Source organism: Rhinolophus sinicus, chromosome 18 (genome assembly GCF_057876585.1).
Source record: "Rhinolophus sinicus isolate RSI-liver-muscle chromosome 18, RSI-T2T, whole genome shotgun sequence".
Taxonomy (NCBI): Eukaryota; Metazoa; Chordata; class Mammalia; order Chiroptera; family Rhinolophidae; genus Rhinolophus; species Rhinolophus sinicus.
The window spans coordinates 25,679,688-25,698,448 of record NC_142518.1 but is presented as its reverse complement, the minus strand read 5'-3'; the positions used below and the strand labels follow the sequence as shown (position 1 = coordinate 25,698,448).

The window sequence follows — 18,761 nt, the reverse complement described above, 5'->3', positions numbered from 1 at the left end:
AAGAGAGCATTTTTCAGGTGGGAGCTTTTTGTGGGAGGATCATTTTCACTGGTACCGTTTCACTTTCACTTTTCCCTTTAGATTAGATTCAGACTGTTATTCAGATTGGCCACCAGTATGTCTGGGTGGGGAAAGGGGGGTCTCAGGGCCAGTGGGGAAGGAGAGCACTTTTTCCTGGTCACTTACTGTCAGCAGGGCTTCCAATTGCTCTTCCTTGCAGCTTCTGCAGGGCTCACCTGGTGTTTTCATTGAGACTTCAGTTTGATCTGGTAGAGGGAGAGCCTATTTGAGCTGTTTTCTGTTACTAAACTGGGAATTAGGAAATGCTGGGCCTGGTCACCTTTTTTCTGATAAGATGCCCTGCCATGAAGTTGTTCATCTATTTGGAGGGTCCCTAGCCAATTCGCCTTCTTTAAACCTTTCTAAGTCCTCCTTTGGTTGTCTTATTTCTAGGATATATAATTGTACTTATAGATGGGGAGCAGGGAGAGAGGAGTATAAACCATCTTATCTGGCTGGACTGGAAGTCCTCTCTGTGCCTTTTAAGTGCTCATCTAATTAGGTCAGGTGCACTCTGGATAATCTCCTAATCAACTATGCAATGTATCATAATAATTGGAATATATTCCATCACATTCACAGGTCTCATACTCAAAGGGAGGGGCTACTACAAGGGTCATTGTAGAATTCTGTCTACCACAGAAGACGTATGTGAATGTACTGAAGTATTAATTAGGCAGTTATCATCCTTTGGAAGTTCAGAACCTGTTAAGATAGCGAGAAAGCCAACTACGGTTATAAGTATTCTGCTTACTTTAAATGAAGTAGATCTGGTACCAGAAATACTTAATAAAAACCAGAACATTCACACAACGTTCAGAGTTTAATATTCACACAGATGAGTTTAACATTCACACAATGTTCAGAATTTTAGAGGACTGATCTAAGTCTTCATTTCTGGCCACGCAAGTATCTTCTGTGTGAAAAATATACTAGCTCAAAGATGTATTAAAAGACTTCACCACCACTCCCCAATTATATTTTACACTTCTATGCAATTACAGTGCCTGTCAGCAATTCACACAAGAAGTAAAGGTCAGTGATGATTCTGACTTTAAATTTTTAGAACAGGTTTATACTTAATACTGTACACATTTATATAGGTTGCACAAAATTTATGACTGTTATGACTATTGCTTTAGGTTTTAATACAATGTACTCTCACTTAAACCAGGGTTGAAAATTTTAAGCAAAATTTGCTGAACTGGTCAATATACACACACACACAAAAACTTAACTAAACTAAACAAAAAAGAGTTTTCAGGCTACATTAGGAGAAAAATCCTTCACTGTGTTTGAATTGCAAAGGAAACATGACCTAAAATTTGATTTCAAATAGTCATGGTGATGCATGGGGTGATACTTTTACTAGGAACAATGAGAATTGAACTCCGGTTTTGAACTCAGGTTTTACTTTTAAGTCTTTCAGATTGCAACTTGGGAGTCTCCAAGTAGCAATTGGGTACTTTGTATCATTCACACAAAGGTTAAGTAAGAGGCATATATAAACCATAAAACCTTTTAACAGAAATAAGGATTCATTTTTTAAAATAATTATATGAGCGAAACTTATATACAAAAAGAATTGAAACTTGAATATACTTATGAAGCAAAAATTAAAGAAATACCTATACAACCCTTTTTCTTTAGTTGTTTACAATCACAGCAAACCAAACTGGGACAAGTTTAAGAGAAAGGTAATTAAGTTCTAAGGGTTTGTTATATCATTACTTCTAAAGATGAACTGTACTTGTTCTCTCCTTTATCCTACAAGATCTGAGTAAATGAAAGGCAAATTAAGAGGGTTGTTAAAAAGCCGAGTCAAAGAGCAGCAAATGGAGAACAAAAGGAAGAGACAAGAAAGCACAGACAGACTGGGTTTGAACAGAGTTGGGAATGCTGGTTGTGGTAGATGGTCTCTGATTTGCACGTCAGGTACACTCCCCATCCTTTTCTACTCTGCTCTATGATTTCAGGAGGCTTATCTTTACTAGCTTCATCAATCAGTCAGTCTCTGTTGCGCTGTATCTTCCGGTTGGGTTTGCCTAATATGAACTACCAACAGGAGATTAAAAGTCAGGAGGAGAAAGAAAGGTAAGGATATTTATTTCTATGAACACCCTCCCCACTGCCCCCAAACCAAAAAAAAAAAAAAAGAAAACTTTAGATTGGCAGTGGCTGCCATTTGTTTATTTAAGGTCAAAGCTCTTGTTGGGTGGCCTCCTATTACAATCACAGGACATTCCAGGTTGTTGGAGCTACTCCTTCTCTATGCCCCTTTAAGCCTAGCGAAGATAATACTGGCTTCTCACAGTTGCTAGCCTCAGGGTCCTTCATCATCTCTTGGTTTCCCTTCATTCCTTACACATTTTAGTAAGTAGTCTCTTCATTAAACACCCTTCCTCACTTTTTTCAAGTGTGCTACTAATTTTTGGCCAGGACTCTGACTGATACATTGGTAGTGGGGGAATGGGAGAAACTTCAAGGTAGTATTAGAGTGATAAACTGCTGCAGAGAGAGATAGGCAGAGTAGGTTTTCAAAGCTTTTTACACCATTCTGTGAATGTAACATGACTTCTTTATGTTAGCGACAATAACAGATTCTTAAATTGCTTAATTATTTTGGCTGGGTTCCTGTTTCTTTGAATGTACATCCAAGATAGGACATGGCTATGAGACGTCTGGGATTTACATGACTAGATAAGTCTACTACTAGGATCTATCTGGATTGATTGTATCATATTAAGACATTTCTCTATAGAATAAGGATCATCCCAACCCCGTGTACCTTCTAAGTTGTTATTGAAATTCAGTGACCCTCTATGGTATGAAATTTGTTTTTACTGTCAGATAAGACAGTATTGTTTGACTTTTTAAATATTCCCTTTTATTTTTGAATGGAAATTGGGGAAAGTCCATTAATTCCTTCAGGAACCAATAATTCAGTTCAGATTGTTAAATTTAGATTCAGATTTAGATTAGGTTCAGATTGTTCTATTTAAGCATCACTCCCAAAGTAGACATAATGCGGGTGACTATGGTTTGTCCATCACTACAACAGTTCATAAAGCTGAGAATTCAGAACTCAATTAGAATTTTCTCCCTCACCCGAATCTACTACTTTCCCACGACAAATAGGACAGGTAGAATTGTCAGCCAGCCAGCGATCAATGCAGTGGATATGATACTCATGGGAGCAAGGTAACACGCGAAGCCTGTTGCCTTCTGTGTACTCCATGATGCAAATGCTGCAACTTTTTAATACATCATTTTTACCAAAAGATCTTACAGTCAGGTTGTCAATCTGTTCTCTGGTGAGTCCTGTAGAAGGGTTCTGATCGTCATTTACGAGAAAAAACTGGTCCAGTTCAAGGGAGGTCCAAGAGTCGCTGTCATCAAATGATATTGGGCTCAGAGATCTACTGTATTGTCTGGCTTGTGATAATGAGCCTGGTGATAAGCTGCTTTCATCACGTGTTTCAAACATCAGTAAGTTAAGATATGGATTTTCATCACTGGAGCTGGAACCAGACATAGGATTATAACTGAAAGGAGACACGTAACTGGAGTTTGAACTAGAAATCAATGCAGAAGGTGAATGGGAATCATGGTTAGGATCTGAATTGGAACCAGAATTCCTACTATCAGAGCTCTCTCTTCCAGTGGGGGTCTCTGTGTTTTCCACGTTTTGACTTGAAGGTGAGAGACTAGGCTCTAAATCATTGTCATTGTTCACAAGGTTGTTTAAGTCACTAAAATCTGTCATTGCCTGCCATGAATTGCTTTGAGTTGCAACAGATGTTGTATCATTTAAACCAGTATTTAAAGTTCTACGAATGGGAACGCTGATGGTACTGACATGAGCTCTCATATCTGCCTGCTCAGAATGTGAAAACATATGCCTGGGTCCTCCTTGTTCACTTTCTAAAGTGAAAGTGTTGATTGGTGTCTCAGATGTTATCTGGGTTCTACTAGCTATACTCTCTCTCTCAGAATATGCCCCAGGATGAACTTGTCCTAGTTCAGAATCCAAGAATATGGTGGGACTTATCTGTCTCAGTCTACGAGATTCATCTCCCCTTGTTGTATCTTGGGAAGATTCTCTTTCAGCGGCATTCCTTGTTCTGGGAGTTGCAAAAAGATCCCTATTTTGCCAATCATGTCCAGTTATTTGCTGTCTCAATGTTTCTTCGTGCTGAGCTCCAGTAAGTCTCTCGGTCGCATTTACCAGAGGCTGCTCAATAGTCGGAGATGAGGCAACCTGATGAAATCTTTGGAAAACTTCACTCATTGAACGTGGAGGTGACCAATTTTCAATTCTCGCTCTGGTTCTCCGATGGTCTGGGCTGCTGCTTCTTGCTCTTCGCTGACCTCTGGTGGGTGGCACTTCCATTAATGCTTCAGTTATACTTTGTTCTGATCTAGATGGTCTTGTAAATGTTGATTCAGAGCATAGATTTTCCACATGACTTTGGCAGTTTTCTATATTTTCTCCTCTGGGAAGTCTTGTAGGTGGTTCATATTCATTCTCTGAATTGGAGTTGTCATTATTAAGGTGAAAATGTGTTTCTGAATTGAATGTGAAATCATTGTTTGGACTAACCTGGCTCAATTCTCTGCAAGATTGGTGTTCTGTTTGCTCACTTGTCACACTTTCGTCAGTTTCTGCAGCAGAGAGAAGCCAATTCAAAAGAGATTCAGCACTAGAATCATCTGAAGTGTCGCCTCCACCTGTTAACAAAAAAGGGGCGGGGGCACAGAAGGGAACTACTAAAGTCAGAGCCATCACAAAATAGCATTCTGAAACTTTGTTTCAACAAACAAACAAAAAATGGTAACTTAATACTCAGATATTTTAAACAGATTTCACATTCATAGAGTTAATATTCTGTAAACTTCACTGTAAATTAACAAGTAAAAAGCAGGAAAGTTTTCATTCCATCTGAAAAGAGTGAGATAATCCTAAATAAATTTACAGAGTTGTTTTTTTAAAAGGGAATCTGGAGGAAATCTATTTTCAATATTTCATCATATACACAGCCTTGTGTACCACTGTGGGAGGAATGGCGAAATTTTTTTCACTCCAGTGTCAAAACACTAATGCAATTAAACAAGGCAAGCACCATTTAAGGTACAGTGCTGGTTATTTTAGTTCAATTTACATTATTGTCTAATTCTCAATAGCATACAACATTACTTCTAGGCTTTCGACTTAACTGCTTTGGATAATACATAAAGTTGTTTTAAAATATAAGACTATTGTAGCCATTGCCCAAATATCAACAAGGTTTATAGATTTAAAAGTATTTGAATACTTCTTAATATTACCAATGTTTTGAATTGATATGAAATTGAAGGTTAGATCAAATTGATAGACTGAATCTAGCATAGTACATATAAGGCTGTATTCAAGAACCTAACTCTTCATTAGATAGTAAAAGCCCCTACTTCACACTGGGAAAGAATCACCAGATCTGAGGTTACAGCAGGGTGTCTCAACCTTAACACTATTGAAATTTTGGCACTGGACAATTCTTTGTTTTGGGGAGTTATCCTGTGCATTGTGGGACATTTGGCAGCATTCCTGGCCTTTGCCCACTGGATGCCAGTGACACCCACCCACCTACCTGTGACAACCAAAAATATATTTATACATTGTCAAATGCCACCAGTTGAGAACTACTTGATTAGAATATGAAATATTTATTTTTGCTGCTGAGGAAGTCACTTATCTACATAGAAAAAAAATTAAGGAAGTGGGAGAAACTTTCAATGAGGTGGAAAACCAAGGAAAATATCGATAGGTTATTTCACACTGCTTCCCAATTAAAACAACCCAAACGTGAATCAGGAAAAATATCTACCTCGACATTCTCACCAAAAATCAAGTAAATACCAGTTCTTTTTTAATGAGAAGTTAGCACCAAATTAATTTGTGCCACTTCTGTATAATCTCTGGTTGACATTTACTTTTATGAAGTTCCTTGTCCGTCCTATCCTATTCCCGTCAACAGTGGAATAAATATACCTGTATTTTCATCTGCGTTTTGCAGTGGGTTTTCTTTAAATTGCTGAAGTCTTCTCAGCAACTCTTCCTCTGTACTTTCCCCCGGGTTGCCTAGCAAATTGTTATCCCTCATAAGCTTGTAATCTTCCTCACTCAGGTTATTTACAAATCGATAGAAATCTTCTTCCCGAACCAATCGGCCCATCTGACTTCGAACCGTGGCTGCGGATTCATGTTCACGGTCAGGATCCGGGTTTTCCATCACGATGAACAAGTGGAAAATTATCTGACTTTTACGGCATGGTGTTGAAATACAGATAACTATATTTCAGTTTTCTTCACTTTCTGCCTCAGTCAGAGTGACCCGATCGCCTCAGTTACAACCGCCTTCTCCCTCGGCTTACGACAGCGCGAGGGTGCCGCTGCCGTAACTTCTAGCGGTGCGTCAACTGTCAAAATCCATCCGCGTTCTCTCCAACCGCGGCTAGGTCTTGTTACGTAGGCATCCGTTATAGGTCCTAGTGTCACAAAATGGGGCCTGGATTCAAGTTAGGTTTCACTTCATTCCAAACCAGCAAATATTGACGAGGGCTTATTTTATACAAAGCACTCCTTCATATCCTTTAACCCACATGAGCCTATTCTCAGGCTTTCAGGAGGCTTTTTCAGGCTCTGATATACTGTGGTTATTTGTGTGTAAAATTACAGAACCCAAATGTAGCTAGTTACATTGTATATGACTGCTTTCTTCAAAATGCCATGCCAAAGTCATCCTCGTTAAATGTAACAATTCTCATTTTCAGGTGCCCAGGGACTTGTTTTTTCCCTCTTCCTAATTCCTTAAATCATAGACACTCACTATGAAAGCTCACAATTTTTGATAATTCACCAGGGTCAGAGCTGAATCTGTTTAATTGGGTCCTCTCCCTTTTAACTCTTAATGGTTTCATCTTACATTATACAATCCCTCAAGCTTCTGTTAAAAAAAATAATAATAAATTAAAAACCTGTCAGGTTTTCTGCTCACCCAGAGAATCCCTTAAGGAATTCTCCATAAATACATCCAGTTTCATTTTTGTTCTTTATCATAAGTATTATAAATAATACTTAAACAAAACTAGCCCAAACATCACAGGCACTTTTAAAACAGATCTATAAGTTACTTTGCCTACCATAATGAATGCTGACTTTGCTGATTTTGTTCCACGTATGTTAGTGCAGCCAGGATGGCTAGGTAAAAATAATGCTCATTTGCTATCCTATCTGAAGGAGACCTCTAAGAGTTTCTGGACTTATTAATATTACCAGTCTTACTTAACACTTGTTTGGGAATCCTTCATTCAAGTTCATACAAGAACAAGATTTGGCTACTGAATTTGAGACATTGTTCTATTTGACTTATTTAATAATTAAATTGTCTAGCATACACTGAGTCAGTTACTGCCCTGGCCACTAGAGATATGTTAAATGTTGCAGCCGTCTGCACTCCCAAGTAATTCACACTCGAGGTGAGGGAAACATCACTTAGAAATTATCAAAATGCAGTATGTTATATGCTATAATAGATTTATATATGTAGTATCGTGTTGTACAGAGAACTGCATCATGATTATTGAATGGGAGTTGGGAAATGTTTCACAGAGATATTACATTTAAATCTGAATCTCTAAATATGAGTTTCTACAGATGGAAAGTAACAGTTGGATTTGTGTTGGTGAAGAAAGACTATGTCAGACAGAAGGAATAGACTTGAAACCTCAGCTTGTTTAGGCAACTGTGGCCATAATTTGGGGGTTGGGGTGGAAATGTTGGGAAAATAATCCCAGAAGGAATAATTGACACGGAGTATAAATTGAGTTTTGATATTTTTTCCTATAAGAAATAGGACACTGACTAAGATGTTTTGTTATTTTTTGAGAACAAGCAGTGGATTTTATTTTTTCCTGCTTACCACCCACTTAACATTCTTATTATGATAATAGCACCCTGATTTTCCTGGGGGAAAAACCCATTCTCCAATCTTAGTCCAATTAGTTTAGGTTTAACTGAATTCACTGCCATGGCTAAAGGAAATGACACGTGATACAAAATAACATATGTCAAATTGCTGATTATGGTTATTGTTTAAAGCATGGACATGTGACTGAAGGTAAATTTCAGAATTAAATCTGAGATGTTAGCTGGAACCACTGAAAATGACAAATTATTTTCCACTGTGATTCTTAAGCTGGTAGGATGTAAACCTAAGTATGCTTGTGGCTATCTTATGTACCTGAGAATGAAGAAAATCAACATAAAGAGACAGAGGAAAACAAAAAGGGAGAAAAAGCAACATACCTGAGAAAAAAATGTGAGAAATACCTGAAGCTGAGATCTATACTGAGATCTATAAACCAGTGTATTACTTTTTTTTTTAATTAAAGTTTATTGGGGGTGATAATTGTTAGTAAAGTTACATAGGTTTCAGGTGTACAATTCTGTAATACATCATCTATATATCACATTGTGTGGCCACCACCCAGAGTTAGTTCTCCTTCTATCACCATATATTTGATCAGTATTTCATTTTTTTAAATGTTAGCTTGTAAAGGATTTCTGTCACTTAAAATTGGAAGGCTCCTAATAATTGCAACAGGAGAGTGATATGATCAGTGATCTAATCAGGTGTCAAAAAGTAATTTTTAATAAGTTTGCCATGTAAGACCTATTTGCTATTGTCCTTTCTATAAAGTTAACATGTTTATATAATTTAAGTTTGATTGGGTTTAGTCTTTATGAAAAAATAAGAAAATAGTTTTTTTTCTATCATTGATTTGTTTAATAAGTATTAGGCACTGGAATTGTATATGATTAAGTTGAAAAAAGTGAAGAATCATTTTCATTTGATTATGAATTAAATGTGGTTATGGCATATAATGTTAATTCTGTTAAATTTCCTACTTCACTACCATGAAGTCCTTCCAAAATGTCCCTATTTTTGCATGTATTACGTATATTATACATTGTATTCTGATGTCTTAGCCTGATAATACTCATTTAACTCTCAGATGGAGAGAAAATATCCTGAAGTAGAGTACCACTGAACATTTGGTTGATATTAAGAAACAAAATGGTCTTGGTGGAAACTAAAATGTTTCACTGATACCTTAAAGAGTGAGATAATATGAACAGTTAGCTCTCTGGTGAGATTTTAGGATGCCTAAGTTTAGCAAAGTCTTAATTAGTGTGAGTAGGTATGTACTTATATATGCACATGTGCATATATGTGTGGTGCATTTAAAAAGCTTAAACAGATATTTGGTTAGGTTAATAACCGTTGACTTAAGTGCAGTTTCTGGATACTAGTAATAGGTCTATTTCACTTCAGGTTTTTTCTTGTTTTTTTTTTTTTTTTTTTTTTTTTGATGGCTTAGGTGCATTTTATTGGTTTTCTTTCAGAATCCTACAAAAACAAAGTTAAAATCAAAGTCCCTAACAAGAGAGTGAGAACACTTCCCCTTTTCCCCAGAGCCCTCCCTCCCTCCCCATGTTCATGGGGGTGGAGAGCTGGCTATTTTCATCCCTAGCCAAGCCGCAAAAGGGAAAAGACCTACCACCTTGTAAACCCTGCCTCTCAGCCCCATCCCCCATATGTTGACCCTGGTTACAAGAGGCCGTGGTAAGAACTGTTTGGATCCAGCAGGAGTTCTAAACCTCAGAAGGCCATGGCCAGGACACAGTCAGTGAACATTTCGTCCTCCTCCTCCGCACCCCCTACCAGTGCTGTTAGGTCCAGCGCTCTCAGGGCAGGGACATCAGAGGCAGGGGCAGTATCCAGGAGCTGGTACAGGTAAACGTTGTCAGACTTCAAGGGGCAGCAGCCATTCCCTCACATGAAGAACCAGCATCAGATCTGGCTGGTCCAAGCCCTTAAGTTCCTGATGAGTTGCTCCTTCTCAGCCCCCTTGCTCACCCAGAATTTGTGGGGGATGATGTAGCTGGAATGGACATGGCACTGGGGACAGGCCTTGATGACATCTAGTGGGAAGTCCTGTCAGCTCTTCTGCCAGGTGTGCAGGCAGCCCCGGCACTGTGCGTGAGTGCAGTTGGGCAGGAGGCCAAAGATCCACTCGGCTTCTGGCTTGTCCCACGCTTTGTCCATGCAGATGCCATACACAAAGTCCCAATTGTCCTGCTCCCTCTCAAGGTCCATGCTCTGAAGTGGGGGGCCACAAGATTCCAGACAGGATCTGACTTAGGCTGAGAGTCCTGGAAGTAGCTGCCATCTCTATCAGCTGATGATGACAACAGGGAGTTCCAGGAACTGCCACCAAGCTCCTCATTCTTACTGGCTCAACACCCTCCCCCACCCTATCCCCCACTCTGTCCCAGGCCAGGCTCCGTGCCCCAGCTGGCCCAGGTCCACCCCAACGCACAGCCACAGAGGGAAGGTAGGTGGGCTCCAGAGCCCCTGTGGGTCAGCCCTAGCACAGGTCCTGGCAGGGTGACTAGTGGCTCTAAATGGCGGTGGTCCCACTCCAGGAGGCCAGGGGACTGCGGGGCTGGCGGGGGGGTGGGGTGGGGGGCTGATAGCTGCATGGATTTCTGTGGGAGCAGAAACCTCGCTGTATTTGCAGACCTTCCAGTCTTGAGCAAGGCAACACCTTGGCCCCTAGTGACAGGCCGCTCAGGCAAAGTTCCTGAATGGCCCCTGGGAGTAGGGGCTACTCTCCCCACCACTGGCCACCGCCATTCAGACCTGTAGGGTTCACCCCTGCTGTAGCCCCTAGTGAAAATCATTTCACTTAAGTTTTGAAATTTCCTCTTCAATGTGAATGCATGTACTTCATTCCAAATATTGAGTTCCTACGTTACAGATATTGTCTACTTTAAAAGCTTGTTTTTAATATTTTTCCCAAACATCACAATTGATGCTCCCAAACGTCATTTCAATTCAACATGTTTAAAGGCAATATACTGAGGCAATTCAATACACAGAAAAGAGGATTGAGAATTTAGAGACCCAGGTTAAGTCCAATCATTAATCCATTATTTGCCCAATCTTTTAATCTCGCTAGACTCCAAATTATGAAACTCTAATATGAGAAAGCTAATCTCTTCTTTAAAGTTTGATTTAATCAGTTGCTCAAAGAGAATTGGGCAGTGGCAATTGAAAATAATGCCTGAACCAGAGTGCTGGATTGGCACCCATGAAGAAAAGCGGAAAGACTGCGTAGGGCTAGCATCAGTACCAGCAATGCTGAGCTAAAAGAGAAACAAGGGAATCAGAGCAGGTCCAAATTCCAAAGTCAGGCTAGGAATAACTATCTACCAGAACATTAATTCAAAGCCAGTAAGTTGAAATGGAGTATTGAGCCAGAGAAGGCAATTCAAGAAGATTCAGAGCAGAGCCAGGGTAAGGTCATGACAAGCTTGGGGATCAAAGCCGTGAGGTAGTAGCAGATGTATATGACTTTGATTTTAGCTTGCTACATTAAAATATACCTTGAATGTCTGAAGGTCGGTACTCAGTTGTCTTGATATTTTTATTTGTAAGACATTTGATATGGATGACTTCAATATGTTTTGTTTCACAATTTTACTAATGAGGATATAATCACAACAAACTTCAATTATTTTAAACACCAGAAAAATGTTTTAATTAACTTTCAGAAAGTGGTTATAGTATAGTATATGCACAAGCAAAAGGATCAAGCATGTTATTGGTACTACAAAGTTACAAATGGTTTGCTTCTTAACATTTTTCATATTTCAGTTCATAGATGATAAGATTTACCACTTTAGGGGTGAGAGGAAAAAAATAAAGGTGTATTTATCATCTGTTAGATGTTCTTACTATATGGTCTGTTATATGTGATATATATATATATATATATATATATATATATATATATATATATATATATATGGCCTGGGTGACTGGAAGTTCAATTTTCAGACTTTTTAATAAACTGGATAGCCATTTGTTTCTGCACAGCACATTACCGTTACATAAGAGCAATCAGGAGAAAACATGAAATAGCCAAGCATTCTGCACTACAAAGCATCACCTTAACAGCTAACCAACATTACTCAACTGCTGTACAAATATGTTTAGTGCACAAAAACACACAAGAGGTTAGAACTGTTTGATAATTCTTTTCACCTGAAATGTTTTTATACAAATGTAGACCCAAATTACCATTTAAATCCAAAGGTGAATAGCACACATAAATAAATTTACAGCAACTCTAGTAAGTCTTTAGTTTTACAAGAATGATGACAGTGATTTGTCAATCACTAGACAGTTTTTGACTAGTCAGCAAGAAAAAGCTGCTCACATTTTCTTAAACCAGGAAGCCACAAATTAGATTAACTAGCTTTTTACTTTCAAACAAAAACCAGCAATAAAGAAAAATGAAATTTTACTTCCAATATTCCAACCAATAATAACGAGGTTGTTCACTAACTTGTAAGATGTTTGAATAACAGAGATAGAAAAAAAAAAACCCATATGAAATGAAGCTTACCACTTGAGGCAAAACTTAAAACAAGTCAGAAGTTAGACATGTTAAAGAATAACCTTTTCAAGAGAAAGTGGCTTGTTCTAAGGACTCTTTAAGTTGCTCTCTTCCTCGGTCCCCAGTCCTCAGTCAGGCTGCTTGTTAATGATCCATTATCCTAGCTGGGTACCATCCTTTCCTCTTTAGGAAGCTTGGAGGGATTCTTGGATTGCGAGCTGGACTTTTCTTCTGGTGGAAGGCCTCTGGATCTAAACTCGGACTTAGGAAGATGTGGACACCGAGGAAGACTTGGACTCGGATCGACTAGTAGATCTGGATTTAGGGTTTGATGAAGATCAACCATAAAAGCAAGATGGAGGCTTCTGGTGGCTGAAGCAAGATCTCGCCAGAGATCAGGATCTGCTGCTGCTACTGGAGTGGCGTTGCCATCTTGGGCTGCGGCTCTGGCGTTTGCAGCTGCGGGGAGGAGTTCCCAGGTAGTAGGCACTGTAGGAATGTGGATGACGACCATAACGCACCATTTGGACTCGCAGTTCACGGCCATCCAACCTGTTCCTGTCTAGGGCATTCTTGGAATCCTCAGCGTGGCTCTAGTCATGGAAGCTGACGAAGCAGACGAAGGCAAAGCCATTGAGTGAAGCGGCCCTGTGGGATGAACACATCGCCGATTTATTTCCCCATACTTTTCAAAGGTGTGCCGCAGGCTGTCGGTTATGGTGTTGTAATTCAGCTTGTCCACCTTAAGAGAGGTCAGATTGTCTATATTGGGAGGAGGGAGACTGTAACTCATGGCTTTTGAGTGTTCAGTCTGAGCTCCATGACTTAGCACTGAGAAATTCGCAGTCTGGGAAGGTTGCAAGCTTGACCCAGATGGCTGCAATGCCTTCTTCAGGTTCGTTCTGCTTGAGGCACCTCCTCTTTTCATCTCTAATGTGACACGTATGTGTGGGTGTAGAAACATCAGAACGTTGGACACAGTGCCAGCTATCTCTAGAGCTGACACCACCTGAAAAAAAATTCCATACAATTTTTAAAAAATGAATGTTTATGACCACAACATATTTTCTGAGTTTTCCAGTATAAATTACCCAGTTGTAGTTATGGATAAACGAATATGCGTATATAATTATTAACTTGAAATATATTGCAATGACAATTCATGTAGGCTAGAAACATTTATCTACTTGGAGACAAAAACAAACAAACAACATACCAAAACAAATCATGGACAGATAGGGTGATTCAATAATACTAACAAGCAAATGGAAATTGAGAGCCACCAGCAAGGTGTGAACTGTAATCAGAAACTCAATATGGGTCCCCTTTTGTGTTTGAAAAAACATCGTTAAATGAGTCAAAGATGTGATGATCTGTGATTGCAAATTATATAACTAAATATAGCCCAGATTATTAGAATTTACTGCTTCCTCATTAATTGACCCAATATACTATCTGATATAGTAAGTTCATTCGTGTGGCTTTCATTTTAAAAACTGTTTTTAGAATTAATTATATTTCATCAAACTGTTGGAAGACATCTTTTCTGATGGATCATATCCATTGCACTCCAATAGATGAGCTTACAATGGGAATAGAAAATAGAAAATAATATTTGATTAAGTATATCTAACCTTCAGTGAATATTTTGTGCTCTTTGCAAGCTTCAGCATCTTCTGCATGGTGAATTAATTAATACGTGCTCTGGTTGTCCATTGTTGTATAACAACCTACATCAAAACCTAGTGTGCTAAAGCTAACGATTTATCATTATCTCACAATTCTAAGGCACAGGAATTCAGACTGGGGACAGTAGGGCTTGCTCCTTATCCATTATATCAGCTGAATTAGGTGACAGATGGCTCCTCTGGAACTTCTGGGTGTCGGTTGATTCCCATCCATCCCCCACCCTCCCTTTTCCAAAGCCACTTCATGTAACTAGCCTGACAAATTTCTAATCTAGTTAGGTTTGTTACATAGCAGTTCAGGTTTATAAGAGACTATAGTAGAAACACCAATCCTCTTAAAGTCTAGGCCTGTGCCGGTATATAGTATCAGTTCTGCATCACTTCTAGCACAATCCATTGATCAAAATAACCTATAGGCCAGATCAGGCTCAAAAGGAGGGAAAAAGAATCTCTCAATAAAAGAAGTATGAAGGACTTGCAGCCACCTTTAATCTACCCTAGTCAGTCCTCTGGATAGATAACACTTACATTCTTCTCACATGAAAAAGTACATTTACCCCCTTCCAAGACCACCCAAATCTTATCCTCTTATGGCAATGTATGAATGAACATCCAGGACTTTGTCATCTTAATTAGGTCTAGGTATAGAAGAGACTCTTCAGGTACAGTTCCTTGAGTTTTATTCCCCTTAATCAGAAGACCTGTGACGTAAAGAGACGGGTTATATGCACGCCTCACATCTAACATACAATATTGAGTTAGTTGTAGGAGAACCTTAATTGAAAGATCTGTTCAAGAGGAAGAATAGTCCACAGTAATTTTAAAATTCAACTGGGCACATGCTTCCAGGTTCTTGGTTAGAGCCTACTCCTGTTCCTTAGGTCACCCATTGGTCCTCTGTTATCTTATTTCAGCCTTCTGAGTCATCCTAGCTTCCTTAAAGTAAATGGTCCATGTTTGTAGCTGATCAGCTTTCTTAGTATGTTTCTTGTGTGCAAAGATGGAGGGTACCAAAAATTCTTCTAATTCTGAACTGTTTCTGTCCCTTTTAGTCTATACTCATGATGCTTTTAATAACACAAATTCTGTCTGTCAGGTAGCTTATGAGGTGTGATCAAAACATACGGTGAATGTTTAAAGAAAGATATGTTACAGTAAAAGACCCATTGCCATTAATCCCCCGCAAAATACTTCCCCTCACTTCGAACACACTTATCCCATCGTCTTGCCACTTCCTGAAGCAGTTCTGGAAGTCCTCTCAATAAACACCTTAATAAAGCTGGATGGTTTTTTTTTTTTTTTTTTTTAAAGGCTGATTGTTAATCAAAGAGTAGCGACAACATGAAGCTTTTACCACCTATAAAACTTAAGGGCAAGAGTTGGAAAAAAAGTTACCAAAATTTGTGAGAATTAGCTCTTTGGAAGTGGGTTTGCCCAGTGGGAGAGCTAGTCATGGAAGGATACAGAATTTCCCAACATGTTGCGCTGGGAATGGAAGGCATGGAGAAGCTATCCCCCAACCTTTCTTCTCACTAGTATCCAAATTATTGTTCTTCTTTGGGGGAACTCCAAGTGAAACCAGGAGAGCCTGGGAGATGCAGTGTGAATGGGAAAATCTTTCAAGGCACAGAACAATTAGAGAAGCGCAGAAAATGAAGCAGAATGTGTGAACAAACTGAGAATGAGTTGTGGTAGTCCTGCCTTCCTAGAATCATGAATACCTTGAGTCAGGTACATATCTATTTTACAGTAAATAACCATAATAAGAGGCTATAAGTAACTTCTTATGGTCTCCTGCTTGATAAATTAAGTGCTTCGTTTTGCAAATGAAATCTTTCAGAATATTTTTCTTCTTGCTTTTTTGCTTTGTTTGTGTTTTTCCCCCTTGAAGTCCCATGTTCTTATTGAATTAACTGTCTACCTTCTAAGTCAACTATGTTTGTGGTTTTAAAGCGTTATTAAGTAAAGAAAACTTTTAGATCAAATCAGATGCGTGGCATTATAACGATGCAATCTTGAGATCCTTCTCAGTCCTTTTTGAATCCTTCTGATTCTGTTCTGGTTTGTACTTTGTAAGTTAATCCTCATGTTGAAATGGTCAATAAGATGAATTTGCTCATTTATCAGGGTCAGCTCCATGACCTGCGTTGATTTTGGTCTCGTGTACCTTAAATTTGAACTGCAATTTATGACTTATTCTGTTTGTCATCATTCCTCAAGAGCTTTACTGGAAAGAAATATAAATCTCATCCACTAAGGCAGAAAAATGGGTTGGCTTTAATATTCCTTATGTTGTCCTAATTCTCTTTTTAGGTGAAACTAGATATAAAGCAAAAACCTTGAGTCATAATTTAGTTCATAGTGTGATCAAAATAGCATGGAGCTGACATCTGCATTTTTAGGCCTGATTCAAAAATCAGTGGTATGATTATGGAAGAGGTACTTTACTCTTCTATATCTCAGATGCTGCATCAATAAAATATGAGAATTGAACTGCTTTATATTAGTATTGCATTTAGCTTCTAATATTCTTAATCAGGAAGTGAGCTGAAGGTTACTGAAGGCTTTTTCTTTAGTCAACACTCTATAATATGAACAACGAAAAAAGAAAGGAAGTGACATTGTATTATAAAATGATTTTATTTCCCGATAAGCTGTTGACCCTTTCTGTTCAAACACTGGTCTCTTACCTGATTTAAAAAATAAATAAATAAATAAAACATGCTGAGAAATAGAGGTTTTTGAACTTTTGATATTTCCTTTTCCTGGACTGAACAGTAGTCTCTTAAAATTTGTTCATGCTCCCAGTTTAGCTGAACCAAGTCAATTTATTATCTCTTTCAGCTAAACACCAACGTTTCATTGCAGTGACTGTGATAATCACAGCGCCTTGAGTTTGACTGATACCCTCATTGTAAATGATGGTATAAATATCCACCAAGGGTTCAGGAATGGTGAAAACAACCTTTTTGGCATCAAAAGATCTTGAAAACAGATAAAGTAGTGCAGTCAGGAAAAAATAGCAACAAGAAAGAGAAGAGAATGAAAAGTAATGAGAGATGAGAGACCCTGAAAGAAAGCAGTTGGAGTCTTCCTTTTTAAAATAACTTGATATGAAAGAAAAAAAGAATCCCTAGTCCATTATACTTAACTTTCCCCCCCATTTTCCAGATTACTTAGAACTATTAAGGTTATATTGAATTAAAGAAAACAATATTGTTTTCAGTAAATATCTCTCATTGAAAGGATCTTATTTGGTCATTAAGTATTTTATGCATTTCGGAAACAAGCATAAATCACAGCCAGACATGGCCATGTGAAACTGACCCTAATAAACTGTCAGAGAATTTAGTCTGGAGGGTGATTTTAAACTCAATTTTGCTTTCTTCAGCTCCTCATTTCCGTTAAGAAACTTCTAAGGGCTGTGGGGCATGTTTCCCTAGAATCTGTTCATTCTTTCCAAAAATTCAATTTATTTCTTTATATTCATGGAGAGTTTATTATTAGAACCAAGCTCTCCCATGGGGACGGAGAATAGCACATTAGTTATAATGAAAGGGCTAAGCTAGGTAGCACTTTCTTATTGTATGAGGTTGATAATTCTCAAACTGCACAGGCTTTCCTGTGCTCAGTGCCTCCCAGGAGGGATTAATGAGAGGTTCAGCAATATTGGAGATCTTGGCATCTACTTTCCTAAGGAAGCACTAGAACAATTTCAATATTCAAGGGAATTAAAACCCAGGGAGATATTGGTGAGGGAGGAATGGTGAAGGGGAGAAAGGAAGAATCAGGCGATCTTAATTACCCATTATTATTATTATTATTTATTTTTTATTAGCGTTCATTGGGGTGACAATGGTTAGTAAAATTACATAGGTTTCAAGTGTAAAACTCATCAGATTTGTATGGAATCACAATATTATTATTTTTAATTGAAGAGTTTATTTTGTATTCTGAGACAGACAGTCAACTTTAACTTTGAGTCCCTGGAAAACAAGGGCTCTTCTTTGTCACTGTGGCTGATCGCTCATAGAGTGTTATCTAAATAAGAACTCCCTAAATATTTTATGATGAATAATGGAGGCAAGCTAGTCACATGTTCCAAGAAGTTTCATATTCTAACTAAATGTTAAAACCATATGAGGGATACAAAGGTAGTGCTCTCATTTTTAAAATCATACTTTGGGCCTAATATGATGTTTGACCTACCAGTTAGTTTGTATGTCTTGGATTACTAAATTTAATAACATATGGCATTTAGCTCTATAAGAGGATAGGCACTCTAGACCTTTATAACAGTGTTTTTCAAATTTTAATGTACTGAAAAATTACCCAGGGCACTTGTCTCATCTATTTTTTAAATGTTTAAAATTTTCTTTTTCTGTGATTGACAAGAACTTTCAAGATGTGCTCTTTTAATAACTTTCACACATGCAATACAGTATCATTGTCACCATGCCATATATTACATCTTCATGACTTATTTATTTTCTAACTGAAAGTTGG

The 18,761-nt window shown here is 38.3% G+C and overlaps 1 protein-coding gene and 2 pseudogenes across 1 annotated transcript; all 3 read right to left on the bottom strand.

Annotated features, from left to right (window-relative positions):
• Positions 1–676: 676 nt before the first annotated feature.
• Positions 677–6,329, bottom strand: LOC109451730 (E3 ubiquitin-protein ligase RLIM-like). The gene is made up of 3 exons (XM_088794747.1): positions 6,089–6,329; positions 3,169–4,791; positions 677–765 (listed from the first exon to the last, which is right to left on the bottom strand). The coding sequence occupies exons 1-3, from the start codon at positions 6,327–6,329 to the stop codon at positions 677–679; spliced, it is 1,953 nt and encodes a 650-aa protein (XP_088650873.1).
• Positions 6,330–9,710: 3,381 nt separating this feature from the next.
• LOC148754581 (E3 ubiquitin-protein ligase makorin-3-like) lies at positions 9,711–10,846 on the bottom strand (annotated as a pseudogene).
• Positions 10,847–12,727: 1,881 nt separating this feature from the next.
• On the bottom strand, positions 12,728–13,360 carry LOC148754580 (serine/arginine-rich splicing factor 2-like; annotated as a pseudogene).
• Between the last annotated feature and the right edge of the window lie 5,401 nt (positions 13,361–18,761).